Source organism: Polypterus senegalus, chromosome 16 (assembly GCF_016835505.1).
Source record: "Polypterus senegalus isolate Bchr_013 chromosome 16, ASM1683550v1, whole genome shotgun sequence".
In the NCBI taxonomy this organism is placed as follows: domain Eukaryota; kingdom Metazoa; phylum Chordata; class Cladistia; order Polypteriformes; family Polypteridae; genus Polypterus; species Polypterus senegalus.
Window position 1 is genome coordinate 55,698,886 of NC_053169.1, and position 19,978 is coordinate 55,718,863.

The following is a 19,978-nucleotide window of genomic DNA, read 5'->3' on the forward strand; positions in this document are numbered from 1 at the left end:
TACTTTTGCATTAGCACTTGAGCAAAGTTTGTTTGAAAGGAGTGGTTAGTCAAGACAAGCCTGGGAGTTCAAATTAGCAAGAACAAGAAAACTCAAAGTACTCAAACTTTAATCCTTAAACAGGAGGAACTGATAAATGTCTATTGGTTAACTGTTAAATTGCACATATTTAGAAGTAACCTTACATTTTCAATAGCTCTTGAGCCATGTGAAGGCATATTCCTATGCTACAAAAGTAAGAGTGTACAAAGTTAAGGCATAGCCTAAATGCTTTTATTACATTTAATACACTTCAGACTAATAGCAATATTAGGTTCATTCAATAAGTTCTAAGACTGGCTTCTGTGAGACACTGATTTATTACAAAGCATTGGTATATTCATATAAAATGTAATGGTCAGCCTATAGTGCCAAGCATTTGATCAAATACAAAGTTAAAATTGTTGTGGGTATTAATATTGTAACATTTTCCCCTGTCTTTGTGGCTGGACAAATAATATTTTGCATCATGACAGGTTCTTGAATTATCTTCTGTCTACAGAATGTATAGACACTTTACAAGGTTAGCACCAGGGAAGAAGGGGATGGTGATATTTAGGTGTAAATGGAACTGTAGTAATTTTACTTTCATTTTCAAACAATAAAGTAACACTTCCCTTTTAGAATTTGGTGGTAATATTTCAATAATTAATATTTTATCTTATTACTAACCCCTCCTCACAAAGTAATATGGTTGTATAAAGTATGTTTATAAATGTCAATGTAAATTGAACAAGCAATACGTTGAATAAGCATCATTGCAATTAGGAGACAAAATTCATCTGCTAAAACAAAATACTAACTCAAAATAAAAATAAAATGGACAACAATTCAGTTTATCCTTTCTGTCTGTCTATCGTCTGTATGTTTGTCCGCTTTTCACGAGAGAACTACAGTGGAACCTCGGTTCACGACCATAATTCATTCCAAAACTCTGGTTGTAAACCGATTTGGTCATGAACTGAAGTAATTTCCCCCATAGGATTGTATGTAAATACAATTAATCCGTTCCAGATCGTACGAACTGTATGTAAATATATTTTTTAGCACAAATATAGTTAATTATACCATAGAATGCACTGTGTAATAGTAAACTAAATGTAAAATCCTTGAATAACATTGAGAAAACCTTGAACAACAGAGAAAACTAACACTTTTCACACTAACACAAGAGTTTGCGCTATAGTTGAACGAACCGCTCACTAAAAACACTTTTTAATGAGTTTTAAGCACAGGGAAAAAAAATGAACATTTGAAAAATCCGTAATGTAATAAACCACCAAGAAAAGTAACATTGCAACAATGCATGCTACGAACCGATCGCTGTAAACTGAAGTGAAGTGGAGGTTAAAATCCAATAGAAAAAAGTATTCATTTAAATACAACAAAGTTAAAACAATGCTCAGATCTGTCTCTTTAAAAACAAGCCTGGTACATTTCTAAAACTGCCTTCTCGGCCTTATGTGTCCAGCAGTCTGTCTCTTTCTCGTGTGTGTGTGTTTCTGTCTCTGTCTTTCTCTTGTGTGTGTGTGTGTGTGTCTCTCTCTCTCTGCACAGGGAATGCACAGGGAGAGACTAAACACGTGCGGAAATCATCGGTGCACACAAACCGAAAGGGAAACTGGCTTGTTCATATATCGAGTCTGTGGTCGTGAACAGATGCAAAAGTTTAGCGAACTTTATGATCGTAAACTGATTTTTACATGGTCCAAGACGTTCATGAGCTGGCTCCACTGTACTTAACAGATTTAGATTGAGTTTTTTTCTATAATTTGCGTGAACATTCTGGTTGATTTTGCAACTTCTCTCATTGCACTAAAAATCATAGTTGGCTTGCAGAAGTGATTTATTAGTGCTAATCTGAGACTGAGGCTGCAGGCCGAGGGAAGGGGGATGTGTGACATCAGGAGTGGGGAGCCGGGTGGGGTCCTCCTCACTGTCCTTTTTCACTAATATGCAGCAGAGCCATGGGACACGGGTAGTAATTGATAAACGAATACTGAAAAATTTACACAAAAGAAAATGACTAAGGCTTCTGTTTTTCCTTCTTGTAGTGTATTCAACACAGAGCAGAAATGGTGTAAAATGGATGGATGAGGGCTTATGCTGTGCAAATGTGTCACTGCTAATGTGATGTCTTTTTGTCATTACTCAGATAACTATAAAAATTCACAAATATTTATAGTGCACAAGTTACGTGGTTAAAAGTATGTTGTTCAATATGGCAAGTGACTACAGCTGTTTAATCTTTCCACCTGCTGCTTCTCCACTTTTTACAGTATTCAACGGAACAGCAAATATATTGTGGAACCTTGCTTAGCAGGGACCTCCTATTGCTGGGGAAGCTGGAGCATGGCTACCTCATATGTAGTAACATGTTTTATCTTGTACTGCTTGAACTGTAATTCCATGCTAAAAACAAACAATTTGGTAACAGGACCTAGCACTTATCCACAATGTTACATTTGCCTGACATTAGTAGTTCAGAGTATAAAGATAATGTCTTGAAAATGTCCTGAAGGTGATGAGTTGCCCATCAATGATATGACCACCTCATCTGCAATGAGCACGGAACTGTATATGAAAACTGCTTATTTTGGTTGCATGGCTGCTCAGTGCAGAAAGTTTTCATAGAATTTGCCAAGCAGTTGTAATAAAATGACATTTGACGTGTTGAGATCTTGCATGCTAATTGTTTGACAACTTTCTTTAAATATGTGCCACATCATTGTCTGACCTCTGTAACATATGTGATGTTTTAGTTGCTTGTTTACATAGAATATGGCAATATTTGATTTTGGAATTCATTACTTGAATGTGGACATTTTTCGCTCAACTGATGTGCAACGGGCACATTTCTTGAAAACAAATAGCTGTGAGACTTATCCATTTGACTTTTATATGGAATTTGAGGACGGAATTTTTTTTAATAACTAAAATACCATTTTGGATTTCAAAAATAATATATATCCATCCATCCATCCATCCATCCTCTTCCGCTTATCCAAGGTCGGGTCGTGGGGGCAGCAGCTTAAACAGAGAGGCCCAGACTTCCCTCTCCCCGGCCACTTCTTCCAGCTCTTCCGGGAGAATCCCAAAGGCGTTCCCAGGCCAGCCGGGAGACATAGTCCCTTCAGCATGTCCTGGGTCTTCCCGGGGCCTCCTCCCGGTTGGGCGTGCCCGAACACCTCACCAGGGAGGCGTCCAGGAGGCATCCTGATCAGATGCCCGAGCCACCTCATCTGACTCCTCTCGATGCGGAGGAGCAGCGGCTCTACTCTGAGCCCCTCCCAGATGACTGAGCTTCTCACCCTATCTTTAAGGGAAAGCCCAGACACCCTGTGGAGGAAACTCATTTCAGCCGCTTGTATTCGCAATCTCGTTCTTTCGGTCACTACCCATAACTCATGACCATAGGTGAGGGTAGGAGCGTAGATCGACTGGTAAATTAAGAGCTTTGCCTTACGGCTCAGCTTCTTTTCACCACGACAGACCGATGCAGGGCCCGCATCACTGCGGATGCCGCACCGATCCGCCTGTCGATCTCACGCTCCATTCTTCCCTCACTCGTGAACAAGACCCCAAGATACTTGAACTCCTCCACTTGGGGCAGGATCTCTCCCCCAACCCTGAGAGGGCACTCCACCCTTTTCGGCTGAGGACCATGCTCGGATTTGGAGGTGCTGATTCTCATCCCAGCCGCTTCACACTCAGCTGCGAACCGATCCAGAGAGCTGAAGATCACGGCCTGATGAAGCAAACAGGACAACATCATCTGCAAAAGCAGTGACCCAATCCTGAGTCCACCAAACCGGACCCCTTCAACACCCTGGCTGCGCCTAGAAATTCTGTCCATAAAAGTTATGAACAGAATCGGTGACAAAGGGCAGCCCTGGCGGAGTCCAACTCTCACTGGAAGCGGGCTCGACTTACTGCGGCAATGCGGACCAAGCTCTGACACGGTTGTACAGAGACCGAACAGCTCTTATCAGGGGTCCGGTACCCCATACTCCCGAGCACCCCCACAGGATTCCCGAGGGACACGGTGAATGCCTTTTCCAAGTCCACAAAACACATGTAGACCGGTCGGGCAAACTCCCATGCACCCTCAGGACTCTGCTAAGGGTGAAGAGCTGGTCCACTGTTCAGCGACCAGGGCGAAAACCACACTGTTCCTCCTGAATCCGAGGTTGACTATCCGACGGACCCTCCTCTCCAGAACCCCGAATAGACTTTTCCAGGGAGGCTGAGGAGTGTGATCCCTCTATAGTTGGAACACACCCTCGGTCCCCTTTTAAAGAGGGGACCACCACCCCGGTCTGCCAATCCAGAGGCACTGTCCCGATGTCCATGCGATGTTGCAGAGGCGTGTCAACCAAGACAGTCCTACAACATCCAGAGCCTTAAGGAACTCGGTATCTCATCCACCCCGGGCCCTGCCACCAAGGAGTTTTTGACCACCTCGGTGACTTCAGTCCCAGAGATGGGAGAGCCCACCTCAGAGTCCCCAGGCTCTGCTTCCTCGTGGAAGGCATGTTAGTGGGATTGAGGAGGTCTTGAAGTACTCCTCCCACCGACCCTAGCGTCAGTGAGGTCAGCAGCGCACCATCCCCACCATATACGGTGTTGACACTGCACTGCTTCCCCTCCTGAGACGCGGACGGTGGACCAGAATCTCCTCAAGCCGTCCAAAGTCGTTCTCCATGGCCTCTCCAAACTCCTCCCATGCCCGAGTTTTGCCTCAGCAACAACGAAGCCGCGTTCGCTTGGCCTGCGGTACCTATCAGCTGCCTCCAGAGACCCACAGGACAAAAAGTCCTATAGGACTCCTTCTTCAGCTTACGGCATCCCTCACCGGTGTCCACCAGCGGGTTGGGGATTGCCGCCACGACAGGCACCGACCACCTTGCGGCCACAGCTCCGGTCAGCCGCCTCAACAATAGAGGCACGGAACATGGCCCATTCGACTCAATGTCCCCACCTCCCTCGGGGCGTGGTTGAAGTTCTGCGGAGGTGGGAGTTGAAGCTACTTCTGACAGGGGACTCTGCCAGCCGTTCCCAGCAGACCCTCACAACACGTTTGGGCCTACCAGGTCTGACCGGCATCTTCCCCCACCATCGAAGCCAACTCACCACCAGGTGGTGATCAGTTGACAGCTCCGCCCCTCTCTTCACCCGAGTGTCCAAGACATATGGCGCAAGTCCGGCGACACGACCACAAAGTCGATCATCGACCTGAGGCCTAGGGTGTCCTGGTGCCAAGTGCACATATGAACACCCTTATGCTTGAACATGGTGTTGTTATGGACAATCCATGGCGAGCACAGAAGTCCAATAACAAAACACCGCTGGGTTCAGATCGGGGGGGCCATTCCTCCCAATCACGCCCTTCCAGGTCTCACTGTCATTGCCCACGTGAGCATTGAAGTCTCCCAGCAAAACGAGGGAATCCCCAGAAGGTATGCCCTCTAGCACCCCTCCAGAGACTCCAAAAAGGGTGGATACTCCAAACTGCTGTTCGGTGCATACGCACAAACAACAGTCAGGACCCTTCCCCACCCGGGGGAGGGAGGCCACCCTCTCGTCCACGGGGTAAACCCCAATGCACAGGCTCCGAGTCGGGGGCAATAAGTATGCCCACACCTGCTCGGCGCCTCTCACCGGGGGCAACTCCAGAGTGGTAGAGAGTCCAGCCCCTCTCAAGGAGATTGGTTCCAGAGTCCAAGCTGTGCGTCGAGGTGAGTCCGACTATATCTAGCGGAACCTCTCGACCTCGCACTAGCTCAGGCTCCTTCCCTTCAGAGAGGTGACATTCCACGTCCCAAGAGCCAGTTTCTGTAGCCGAGGATCAGACCGCCAAGGTCCCCGCCTTCGGCCACCACCCAACTCACACTGCACCCAACCTCCTTGGCCCCTCCCATAGGTGGTGAGCCCATGGGGAGGAGGACCCACGTTACCTCTTCGGGCTGTGCCCGGCTGAGCCCCATGGGTGCAGGCCCGGCCACCAGGCACTCGCCATCGAGCCCCACCTCCAGGCCTGGCTCCAGAGGGGGGCCCCGGTGACCCGCGTCCGGGCAAGGGAAAACGTCGTCCAAGGTTTTTATTCTTCATCAGAGGTTTATTGAACCGCTCTTTGTCTCATCCCTCACCTAGGACCAGTTTGCCTTGGGTGGCCCTACCAGGGGCATAAAGCCCCGGACAACATAGCTCCTAGGATCATTGGGACACGCAAACCCCTCCACCACGATAAGGTGACGGTTCAAGGAGGGGATAATATATATCCTTCAAACCTATTAAAGATATCTATAATTCTAATCTGAAGTAATCAAACTTAAACTACACATTCAAAACTCCATAGAAAATAATGTGAAAAATCCCCATTTTTACAAATAAAAACTGAGTTACAGCATCTTGAAATCTAAGTTGCCAATTCACATATACCTCTGATTAGTAGTGTGACTAGTCAAAATATAATTGTATGATTCAAAAGTATAAAAGTGGGATAAATAAAATGAATTTCTATGGGATATTTACAATTCCTTATTATATTTGTTTGTGTGGCTTCACCTCTAAAGACATTGCTACAATTAAAATAATGGATTCAGAATTTACATTAATCCTAATTCTAAAATCAGCATCAAAATATAAACATTTAATCTTAATAATGGTCTAGTATAGGGAAAGTACAAGTTTTGCAGGACCACTCAATATTTTACCCAACTCAACCAACAGGCTAAAGTTGGTGGGAAACATTAGCCCTAACCAAATCTAAACTTTCTTTTACCTATTGCTATAAATTTTTGTATTACAATTTTCTGTGGTTGGGGGTTGTCCTATAACACATTTCTTATGCCATGCCCTTCTGTTTTGAAACTTTCTGTTCAAAACTTATCAGGCCTCTGTAAAAGGTGGTGTATCTCCTGTTTGTTGCAGGCTCTTTTAAATTCTTTCTTATGTAAACTTTAATCAATGGGTTTTGTCTAAATAATACACCACTACTTATTTGTTTTTCATCTGCAGCTGTAGGATTTAGTCATTTTTCTACTGCATTAACAGCATCATATTTATTTTTTAGTACTTCTAGCATTAAGAGAATGAAGTTTATACTCTGGTCATACACCAAACCTTCAAATGTCCCCAATCCTACCTGGGCTTTCACAGAGTACAGACAAAGCTTAAACTATCAAGTCCATCTAGTCAGCACCTCTCTGTTTTAAATATGTCTTTCATAGTCTTAACCTGTGCCGCCAGTCCTGCAATGAAGAAACTTAATTTTTTAGCCAGAGTAAGGTTTGATATATTTACAGGTAAACATCTCTGTGTCTTGAAGGCAAGCAACCACATGGAACCCTGTTTTTTACAGAAAACCTGTCTGTCTGTCTGTTTATATAAAGATTAAACTTAACCAAGTACCACAAGATACAATCAATAAGTTTTATGGTTGGCCTGCCTATGGTGTTCCTGTGGTTGATTGGAAACACGATTTTAAATCTAGAATTATTATACATCACGATCAATTTGTATTTGTCAGTTCTCTGTGGATTTCATATATAGTAATAATTATCAAGTAATAATCGTTAATTACATTTGTTACAGAAGTGCCAAAGGCATACCACATATGGTGGATTATACTTCACTGCAGGGGATTTGTTACAAAACAATTATAAAGAACTTAATAAAGTTTTTTAAATAAGGAACCAATTGCGGAAGGAAGATTAGAGTGCTTAGTGAACCAGATTGTCCAGAGATAACCGTTAAATGAAATTTGCCAAATATTCAAATGCCATAAAGTCTGGGTCTGGGTCAGGATTTGATCCCCAAGACCCTAGAGTTGTAACATAGTCAAATTAACCTCTGTAACAAAACGACTGCCAGATGTAATAAGCTTTGGAAACCCATAACCTTCAGCAATGCTATGCTGTCATAACACTGTAAAAATAATCACAGATGATAATAGGAACAGAGATTGAGTAATACCAAATCACTGCAACACCATTTTACTGTATTTTGATAGTATTTAAGAAGCGGAGACATGCATAATAAATGATAGAATGCATAAATGCTTGAGCATTCTTTTTGTTTTTAAGGAGGTAATACATTTCACCTCCAGCAGTACTTCTGTTTCAGCCAAATTATGTACAGTTCATTCAGAAAGTTGGTATTTTCTTCTTTTTGGTAGGGAGATTTTAAATTCTCAGCCAACTCAAAGATGTGTGTCAACCATAAGTAAATTTAATAAAATACATTTTCACTGCCATAGCTATATATTCATGTTTTTGTGGCTCATTTGTTAAAAATGTTCAAATCCACTGTCTCTCAACAGGAAATGAAAGTTATTACCCACTTTTGGCCATATAGGGTTGGAATTGAGTGATGTGGAAGATGTTGGCCCATTACTATATTAAGTTCATTTGTTTCTTATGATTTACATGGTGTGAATAAATGTGGCAACTTGTCCATTTTGGTGTTGGTAAAAATATTGTCTTGTGTTAATGTATTATTATCCAGAATGTTTATATGAATCTGTGAACTCCACTCCACTAAAAATGTCCATAACGCAGGACAGTGCATAAGTGTATTGTATTGGATTATTTCTATGCTATTCACTGTAGTTTTTCAGTCTTGTGACCAAAAGAAAGTCCAGATAGTCAGTTTTCAGGTGCAAGTCAACTTTTGTTTTCTGTGATAATGGGAACAATTGGACTACTTTGGAAAACAAGAGGGGAGAGAGTTCTTGTCAGAGACTGATTGATTGTTTTTTCACCTATCTACGTTGTCTTTCACCAAATGGAATGTTTAAAAATGTCACTTTTTTCTTCAATTAATTTCTTCTCCATTTACATAGTTGCATTTTTGATATACTGTATGAGGCATAGAAGTGAGTCAGTCAGATCATTATTCAAATCTGTAAAGTTCAATTTAGTTTTAAAGATCACACCTAACGTTTTGACTTGGGAAGCTGAAGTTACACCTAGTAAAATCAGTTTATATTTAATGTGTTCTCTGATCCCTTTAGAGTCAATAATGAGCATCTCATCTTTTAAATTAAAAACATATATATATTCTTGCCATCCAGCACCTAATGTCAGAGATACCATTAATTAAAATACTAAGACAGTTGTCAAGTAGTAGGCCTTTTGCTGTCATAAAGGTGTTTGCCATGATCATAACAATATTAAGGTGCTGTACATTGTGCCCTTCAAGGGGTAAGAAATCACTTACAGAAGAATAAACCTTCCCTATAGAAAGTGAACAATAATGTCCCTATAAACTTATAAAACACTCTTTCATGAAGCTAATATTTAAATCGGTGCTGTACAGTGTCAGTTGTGCTTTTATTTATGAATGTATTTTTTTCTTGAATAAATTGATTGGCCATGAGTAGTTCATATACATATAGTACTTGAATACAAATCTTTCTGAGCATATTCTATAAAGCATAAAAATTTCAAAGAGATAATTGTATTGCATAATAGCTGCAGGGCAATGAATTTTTCTTCATAGAAAACAGTGTTGGATGCATTAGAGCTGAGAAAACTGAAACATAAATAATTATAAAAGTATACTTGTTTACTATACTATTCTTATTATTTTTAAGTTAAAAGGATGTGTTTTCCTGGATTAATAGTGTTGTCCATGTTGCTGTATTTCAGAGTGCTGGGATCAGGACCCACACATTCGACCATCCTTTTCCACCATACTGGAGCAGCTCACTGCTATTGAAGAAGCTGTTATGGCTAAGATGCCCCAGGAATCGTTTCATTCCATGCAGGAAGACTGGAAAGTGGAAATAAAGGAAATGTTTGATGAGATTAGAACTAAAGAGAAGGTTAGATTTATAAAAGGGAATAAAATAGATATTCCATTGTATTAAAAACATATTTACTTTAATTTTGTAATTGCTGTTTTACTTAAATGTACAAGGTGTCCATGATGGCAACGTGTTATAAATTAAGTATTGTGATCACACTGATTTGCCTACTTTCAGTAAAAATAATGAACATCTTTCAGTTCTTTTAAGTTTTGGTTAAATGCATGACTTTTATTTAAAAAAAAAAAAGCATATAGACATATCAAACTTATCAGTCATTTTCTACAGCAAAAAAGGACAAAACAAGTTGTGCATCAATAGAATGGAAAGTGTTCAGGAAAAATCAGGACCCATGTCACATAAAAAGACCCCTGCCTAGGAAAGTGAAGTGATTTTCACTCAAAATGTAAAAACTCCTTTTGTATGTGAGTGAATCTGCTTAAAAACATGGGACAGCAAGTATGTATATAGTACATGTTTTGATGACCTGAAATTTCTCTTAAAACAATTCTTATTTAATTTAACAAATACTAAGGAGCCATACAGTGAAACTGCATTAAATTTCCAGAAAAACAAAATGTAATTTATGTTTACCAGTTTAGTTTGTATAATTTAAAACCACATTTTTTCTTGCCTTGTTTATTTATTTTTTTATTCACCACCCATTCATTTGGTATGTGACCTTGTGAAACGTAACTTTTTCATGTCGACATTTTAAAAACACAAAAACAACTTCACTCCGCATTTGTGATGTTTTTAAGAAATACAATAAATACTTGTCTATTATATATACCAAACTAGGAAATAGCATCTTTTTTCAATAAAAAAAGTATTTATCTTTTAAAATTTCTGTTTAGTATAAAGAATCTTTTTTTTTTCTTTTTTCAACTTTTTTTGTTACCAAGGAGCTGCGATCAAGGGAGGAGGAGCTGACCAGGGCTGCACTTCAACAGAAGTCTCATGAGGAACTCCTGAAAAGACGTGAGCAGCAGTTAGTAGAAAGAGAGATTGATGTTCTAGAAAGAGAGCTTAACATTCTCATCTTCCAGCTAAACAAGGACAAGCCCAATGTGAAAAAAAGAAAGGGCAAATTTAAACGGAGTCGATTAAAACTGAAAGATGGCAACCGTATTAGTTTACCTTCAGGTGTGAAACATTTATTTGTTTTTTTTTATTGTTAAAGTAGCTCCCCTCATTACCTCACAAAGTTCTTTTTTATTTTGTGATGAAATCCACTGTACATCTCATTATATTTCATTTGAAATAGACTTGCCTTTATATTTCCAGTTTAAACAAACCAAAGATTACCATTTTGAAAGCATTATATTTTCCCATGGTTTTAATTATAACAGAAAATGTTTGTTTGTTACTTTTTTTATTAGATTTCCAGCACAAAATCACTGTTCAAGCTTCTCCAACAATGGATAAAAGAAGAAGCTTAAATAGTAATAGCTCTAGTCCACCAAGCAGTCCTACTCTCATTCCTCGTCTTAGAGCAATACAATGTAAGTTGCTTTACTATACAGATTTCTAAGAGTCTAATATTTTTGGTTTCTTCTTTATATTACTAAATTTCATGTTTTCTTCAATTAAGAAAATATTTTCAAGCTGACTTACCAAAGAATTTCCTGGATCTGACATGCTGTGAATAGCTTTAACGCATTGTAAACTTGACAATTTCAGAGAAACCCAATATAAAGACTATAATTCTTAAATCAAATACTTGACTTTGTAAAAGCATTACAAAAAAAGGATGTTTATATCAGTGACCTGTAATTATCTTCCTATAATTCAAGCCAGTCTCAAACTTTAATGACTATCAGTTTTGCCGCATTTGTATGTTTCAAAAGTTATATACAGTATAATAAATTATTCGGTTATTTTGACTATATTATAAAAGTTGTTTTTTTGCATGTTTATGTGCTTTACTGTGCTTTTCTGCAAACTATGCAAACTAAATATTTGTTCAAAGGCAGTGTCAATTTTCTGAGTTAAATGAAACTACTGATTTCTCTTTGCTGTTCCTGCTAATTAATTCTACAAATTAACTATATTCATGAACAATTAAGTCTTAATTTAATCAACATCTATTCACAGCAATTCTAATTTTTATATTTGTTAAATTATTTCAAAACTGTACTACATTTTTTTCTTAGTGAGTTCAAAAGCTGATAATACCATTGTCAGTGGCCAGAGGAACAGTATATATGTGTACCATCAAGATGTGGATATTACAAGTGAATGCAAATCTACCAGTGATATTAGGAAAAAAGGCAAGAATTCATTTGTAGTCAGTCTTGTGAGCTTGGTCTCTATCTTCTTTGTAGAAGGGATATAGATTCTAAAATATGTGTTTCTTCACTGTTAATCAATATGTTGTACATTTTTTTTCCTTTCTACACAAGATGTTTCTAATTAATTTTAAACATGGGATCAAAAGGGGTTTGTTGTAAGCCAATTCATTATTCTATCTTTCAGTAAGCCCACTATATGGCCTTTCATTTCCTTGTTATTCAAAGATTGTTTTATATTATACTGCTGATGCTAATGTTAATTTTATAGATAATTTAATGCCTTGCTTACACTAAAATAATATCAGCATATACATTCCCTCTCTTCCTCTCTCTCTCTCTCTCTCTCTCTCTCTCTCATTGAATCTCTCTGGAAATAAACTATTTGGATGATTTTATTTTTTCTGTTAACCTTTCAGTTGGTGGTAACATACAGATGCAGCCCTCTAATAACACTCTTATCATTATAGCAGTCTGCAAAATTGAATTTTCTCTGTTTTGTCGAGTAAGCCTCAATCCCCTAATTCATTTAGCTTTTAGGCTCACTTTTTAAGTATCCATTGTTTAATTACTGTGTAAGCATTACTTTCAAGGATATGGATTTCTTTCACAGATTATTATGTAATTAACAAATATGCTTGCACTGCTGATGTTGGCTTACATTGTTTATTTTAAAAATCAGTGATTACTTTATAGCCTTTTCATTTTCAAAGAATCATTTTTGTGTATATGACTGAAAAGAATTAAATAACTTTTTAGCTTAAACATATAGGATGCATTCTTATTTAGGTGTCAGTGCTTATTCTTTGTGTCAGGTTTTCTACTGTTTTTGAAAATACTACATCTTTGGATCAGATTCTTACAATGACAATGGTGGTGTGGAATTCTACTGCCTTTAAATATTAATTCAAAATCCATGTATGCTGCCTAATTTTGCCATATCTTTTTTGTCCTGAAAAAGACAAACCATAATTTGTGTCTCTGCATCTTATACACAGTTCGAACATATCAAAAACATTTTAAAATACTATGTAACTAGGAATGTTTTATGTTGTCCTTTGGCATATGAAATTGCTTGTTTCCCACTACATGATATGAGTTTTTAAAGGAGGATATACCACCTAAACCATGACATAAACCACTTTCTGTCTGTCCATCCGTTCATTTTCTACACATGCTTTGTTCAGTTCAGAATTGTAAGAGTCAGAGTCTTCTTTTCAAACAGCATAAGGTACAAGGTAAGAGTCGCCCCTTGAAAGGGCCTCAGTTTATATATTAGCAAACATTGTTAAGTAAATGTACAGTAATAAACCTAAATGTTGAGCAAGACTATCTTTAATCCTACTGGATAGATTTGAGAGGTTTTCATACTTGCTCCAAAGACATGACCAATGTTGCTCCTAAGTACTGGGCTGGGGTGAGCAAAAATTTCGGTTGCAATATCCCTTGAACACTACTTACTAGCAAAATACCTGCGCTTCGCAGCGGAGAAGTAGTGTGTTAAAGAAGTTATGAAAAAGAAAAGGAAACATTTTAAAAATTACGTAACATTATTGTCAATGTAATTGTTTTGTGACTGTTATGAGTGTTGCTGTCATCAAGGATTTGATTATCATTATTTCTTTCAATCAGGTTCATATTTGGAGGATGTGTTCTGTTCAAGTTATATTCTGTGTTTGTCCACCATTATAAAGATCACAGGTTTCATTCATCGAAGTGTTCACTACCCAAATCGGTACTCGTGAATCTAAGATGTTTAACAGGCATTCCCGGTATTAAGTTGTGGATTTGCCTGCGAATATTTAGAGGCAGCGTGTCTATGAACTTAATTTAAACTTAAGCTTTACACCTTGCTTTCCTATTGATATGTCTACAGGGGGCTGTTCCTTTCTTACTGCATCAATAAACAGATCGTCTTCCTCTTTATCTGAGACCTCACACACTGCATTCCAGTCCTGCAAACTTGAGCGAAGTGGTTCAATTTACCACATTTTTTACACTGTCTTCCTTTAGCTGGACATTGACTTTTTCCACCGTGTGCTTTGTTTCCGCAGTACCTGTACTTATGAATATGCTTGTATGCGTCACACACTTCATATTCTTTTGCTGCTTTCTCAATTGTGTAATGTGTTTTTTGTTCAGCGCTCTTTGGAGGTCTTGCTTTTTGTGTGCGTATTGCGTTTACAGTCGGTTAATGTGAGCCGCTCGGAGTACATGCATCGAAGGTTCTCAGCTGTGGTTGTGCTATCTCGTGCGATCTTGCGATGTCCACGGCTTTATTTAATGTTAGCTCAGACCCGGCACTTAAAAGTTTTTCTCGCACTTTTGCTGAGTTTGTGCCAAACACTATTCTATCCCTGACCATCTCATCTTCGTTTCCGTAAGCACAGTCCTTCACCAGCAATTTTAACTCCGTTACAAAGTGATCAAAAGTCTCGTTTATAGCCTGCGTCCTCACATTAAAATTGTATCTCTTTCTCAATTGTGTAATGCTGACGGACGGTCTTATATGGGCAGGCACTCAGTTACGTGGGAGGCGTGACGATGAGGGATGCAACTCCACCTCACACTGCGACAAAGCTGCAGGCTATGGCCGTATATATGTATGCAAGTAGGTTCCAGTTATGACCGTTACGCATAGAATTTTGAAATGAAACCTGCCTAACTTTTGTAAGTAAGCTGTTTTTTTGTAAGGAATGAGCTTGCCAAATTTCAGCCTTCTACCCACACGGGAAGTTGGAGAATTGGTGATGAAGCAGTGAGTCAGTCAGTGAGGGATTTGCCTTTTATTAGTATAGATAAGGACCTGTTCAACTATAATATTTATTGTGTATTACAGAACACATGAAAATTGTATTTTTTCTGTTTAAACTAATCAAGTACGTACATTCATTAACATGGACAGATATGCTGCCTTTTGCTTGTGACTGGAAATTTTAAAAATTGTTTTGTCAACCTGGCTGTGTATATTTCTTAAGTAGTGCATCAGATACAACTCTGTATTGGTATCAAAGTTTAAAGGCAGAGTTGCCTGCCTCGTTAGTACTGGGATTGCGAAAAAGAGTACTGACCAGAAATGTATTTCATTTTTATTTACAAGTAATGTTTTCCACATATCTGTTTGATAAATCGTGATTGAATCCACCTAATCCACCAGACCTTGACAATCAGTATGATGTGCAAGGTAGAAATTACATCCATGCACAAAACAGTCAAAAAAGATGACGATAATACTAGAAAATGGTGGGTTGGGAGGAAATGCAGTCTGCAACACTCATGAGATAGGTAGGAAGGTGACAGGTGGCACATAATATTGAAGTGACAGATGCTAAAGCGATATCAATATTAGAGTAAAATAGAATAAAGTGACATGGCTTAGGCTGACAGCGTAACATGTTTAAAGTGATACGTTCTGAAAAAGTTAATACAGTAGTGACCAACATGTGAAATATCAGATGTAGTACATAGCTAATACACCTAATACAGCTTATGAGCAGAGAACTAGCATCAGGCCCAAAATTGCCAATGTTGGGAAGAGCTAAGGAGTCTAATTGCTCTAGGGACAAAAGATCTTTTGTTATCTGTCTATATTGCAGTTCTGCAATAAAAGCCTATCACTAAACAAACTCTCCTGCTTAATTATGGTGTTGTATAGTGGGTGATGTTCATTGTCCATAATGGATAGCGGCTTACATAGTATCCTCCTCTCTGCAGCTGTCACCAGAGAGTCCATTTCTATACCAAACATAGATCCTGCTCACCTAATTAGCATGTCAGTTCACTTATCATCTCTCTTCTTCAAGCTACCCCCCCCTAGCTTGCCACAGTGTAGAAGAGAGTACTGGCAGCCACCAACTGATAGAACATCTGCATGAATATCTTACATATGTTAAAACAGACCAGCCTCCTAAGATAATAACAGCCGACTTTGCCCCTTCCAGAACAGAGCCTTTGTGTTCTCTGACCAGTCCAGCTTGTCATCAAACTGCACTCCAAGGTATTTATAAGTCTTGACCCAGTCCATATCCACCTCTTCAGTGGAGAGTGGTCTCAGGTGGTGGTCTTTATCTATGGTAGTTCACAACCATCATCTTGGTTTTAGAAATGTTCTCCTCAAAGCTCTACATCCTTTGTTCAGATGCAAGTGGATCTGGTGGAGAAAGCTGAGAATGGCACTATCCACACCTACCTCCTTTATTTATCCATCTTCTTAAATGGTAACAACAAATGCTAGTAATGATTTTGGGGTCATGTGGGAGGAGTTAAGAGTTACCAGTTAGCAAGCATGAACATAAGTACAAGATGGGTTTCTGTGTACTATACCTGAACTCTCTAACCAACTGCTGCTTTCTGCAGAACTTGTCATTAAAGATAATGAAATGTTAACTGCCATATTTCTGATTTGCCTTTCTTTTATAATAACAGCTTTAAAATCACTGTTCTAAAGAGCCATTTCTGTGTTAGCACTGTCTTCATTTTAATTACTTCAAGCCCAAACAAGAGTTTTAAACATAGCCTGTAGCTTATGTAGCTGCTGATTTAACACACAATGTCTAAAACAATAAGGTGCATTGAAAAATAGATACTATGATCAGCAGTACTACATGTTTAAATTAAATGGGGAGGAATAGAGAAAATTAGTTTGTTATTCATTGCTTAACTATTCCTGACCATAGCAGTTGGGATCCCACACCATAAATGCATCAGGTACGCACAATTTATCATCAACTGGCTCTATTTTTACAGCTATAAAAAAAGATGTGATTAATAACTGCTTTTAAACATACCTGTGTAATCACTAACAATTTTATGTTGTTCCAGCCCCCTTCCCCACCATGCATTACAAGGAGACTGTCCAAATTGTACCATGTTTCGCCTTTTCTTTGGTCAGATCTTTTTGCATGCCTAGAGAATCCCATTTTTGTAAAGAGTTATTTGTTCAAGTGTCACAATCCTTTGAAGACTACAGCTGAGTTTTCAAATTTTTCTTTAATATAGATCTGCATACAGTGCATGTTCATGTCAAGCTTCACAGATGCACTTTGAGCAAAAGATTAGAAATGTTAAAAATAACAAAGAATTTCAAAAGCAAATCATATCACTTTTCTATATATAGCAGTGGTGTGAAAAACTATTTGCCCCCTTTCTGATTTCTTATTCTTTTGCATGTTTGTCACACAAAATGTTTCTGATCATCAAACACATTTAACCATTAGTCAAATATAACACAAGTAAACACAAAATGCAGTTTTAAATGATGGTTTTATTATTTAGGGAGAAAAAAATCCAAACCTACATGGCCCTGTGTGAAAACGTAATTGCCCCCTGAACCTAATAACTGGTTGGGCCACCCTTAGCAGCAATAACTGCAATCAAGCGTTTGCGATAACTTGCAATGAGTCTTTTACGGCGCTCTGGAGGAATTTTGGCCCACTCATCTTTGCAGAATTGTTGTAATTCAGCTTTATTTGAGGGTTTTCTAGCATGAACCACCTTTTTAAGGTCATGCCATAGCATCTCAATTGGATTCAGGTCAGGACTTTGACTAGGCCACTCCAAAGTCTTCATTTTGTTTTTCTTCAGCCATTCAGAGGTGGATTTGCTGGTGTATTTTGGGTCATTGTCCTGTTGCAGCACCCAAGATCGCTTCAGCTTGAGTTGACGAACAGATGGCCGGACATTCTCCTTCAAGATTTTTTGGTAGACAGTAGAATTCATGGTTCCATCTATCACAGCAAGCCTTCCAGGTCCTGAAGCAGCAAAACAATCCCAGACCATCACACTACCACCACCATATTTTACTGTTGGTATGATGTTCTTTTTCTGAAATGCTGTGTTCCTTTTACGCCAGATGTAACGGGACATTTGCCTTCCAAAATGTTCAACTTTTGTCTCATCAGTCCACAAGGTATTTTCCCAAAAGTCTTAGCAAAATTGAGACGAGCCCAAATGTTCTTTTTCCTTAACAGTGGTTTGCGTCTTGGAAATCTGCCATGCAGGCCGTTTTTGCCCAGTCTCTTTCTTATGGTGGAGTCGTGAACACTGACCTTAATTGAGGCAAGTGAGGCCTGCAGTTCCTTAGACGTTGTCCTGGGGTCTTTTGTGACCTCTCGGATGAGTCGTCTCTGCGCTCTTGGGGTAATTTTGGTCGGCCGGCCACTCCTGGGAAGGTTCACCACTGTTCCATGTTTTGCCATTTGTGGATAATGGCTCTCACTGTGGTTCACTGGAGTCCCAAAGCTTTAGAAATGGCTTTATAACCTTTACCAGACTGATAGATCTCAATTACTTCTGTTCTCATTTGTTCCTGAATTTCTTTGGATCTTGGCATGATGTCTAGCTTTTGAGGTGCTTTTGGTCTACTTCTCTGTGTCAGGCAGCTCCTATTTAAGTGATTTCTTGATTGAAACAGGTGTGGCAGTAATCGGGCCTGGGGGTGGCTACGGAAATTGAACTCAGGTGTGATACACCACAGTTAGGTTATTTTTTAACAAGGGAACAATTACTTTTTCACACAGGGCCATGTAGGTTTGTATTTCTTTTCTCCCTAAATAATAAAAACCATCATTTAAAAACTGCATTTTGTGTTTACTTGTGTTATATTTGACTAATGGTTAAATGTGTTTGATGATCAGAAACATTTTGTGTGACAAACATGCAAAAGAATAAGAAATCAGGAAGGGGGCAAATAGTTTTTCACACCACTGTAGTCACCTTCTTTTGCAATGTAATTTTCCTAGCGTCATGCCAACTTTTTAATGCTATCAGCAAAAAATATTTTTGGTTGAGCACGTAGCCACTGATGCACTGCTGCTTTGACATAAGGGATTCCTCGTGGTCGTGCCTATAGCTGGACGTCCAGAGCGCTCTGCATCCGGTACACTAGTACAGCCATTTTTGAACATTTTAATCCACTCGGACAACTCTGAGAGAGAACTTTATCCGCATAAAAAGTACACATGCGAGGATGAATTTGTGCACCCGGCACACCTTCTGCCCCCAAAAAGTGTATGACTAAATGCCTCTTTGGTGCAATTTGTAAGTTTTGCACCCATCTTCACAACAGGGTGACAACTCTTATATTAACTGCAAGGGCAGCCGGCTTGCCAGACAGAACTAGTCAACTAGGTCAATTTAATGTCAGTTTTCAAAGGATTCACCTATTATCTTTCTAAAATGCCCAGGTATTATTGATTGATTTCTGGGTGGAGAGCCAGTGTACCATCTGATTTGCTTCTTTGCATGCTACTAGAAAAAGCTGTGTGTGGCAGTGCATGTGTGAAACTTAGAGAGAACATTGGACATGACTGAAATTAATGGAAGATATGGCTTCTAGTTGCACATTACAGGAAACATCATTCTTAGTTTTGAGAGTACATTCAGTAATACAGATACTGTAGAATCTCATCATAATGAAATTCATTGGACCATAAAAATATTTAATAATAACAAAAGTTTTGTAATAACAAATATAGGGAAAATACATGTACTATCATGCCCGGGAGTGCTGGCAGGGAGAGCTACTCTGCTGTGTCTGGTACACAATGAACCAAGAGCAAAGTAATTGGTTGTCCTCTGCAGGATCTGGCCTATGGGCACAATGTATATAGCATTTAACACCTGGCTTTGACCTACTCTTTCTCACACTCTCCTGGTCTGCCACAGCGTTAGTTCTGAGCTGCTGATGTTGTTTTAATCTGAAGATGGGAGCTAAATAGGGCGATTGCCTGTGTCATGACCCCTATCTTGTGTACTGGAGTGCTGAAGTAACAGCAACCTGGACTCGCCTTTATATGTCTCGTGCAACTAAATCTGTGACACAGGCTTGACAATACCT

At 39.2% G+C, this 19,978-nt stretch overlaps 1 protein-coding gene across 2 annotated transcripts in view; it reads left to right on the forward strand.

Annotated features, from left to right (window-relative positions):
• map3k21 (mitogen-activated protein kinase kinase kinase 21) overlaps positions 1-19,978 on the forward strand; it is a 103,717-nt gene that overhangs the window by 65,659 nt on the left and 18,080 nt on the right. The window contains exons 4-7 of one of the 2 annotated variants that reach the window (XM_039737726.1): positions 9,693-9,868; positions 10,756-10,996; positions 11,233-11,355; positions 12,007-12,123. In XM_039737726.1, coding sequence (XP_039593660.1) covers positions 9,693-9,868; positions 10,756-10,996; positions 11,233-11,355; positions 12,007-12,123 — 657 coding nt within the window. The remainder of the gene's footprint in view (positions 1-9,692; positions 9,869-10,755; positions 10,997-11,232; positions 11,356-12,006; positions 12,124-19,978) is intronic. The other variant, XM_039737727.1, reaches the window with a different exon arrangement.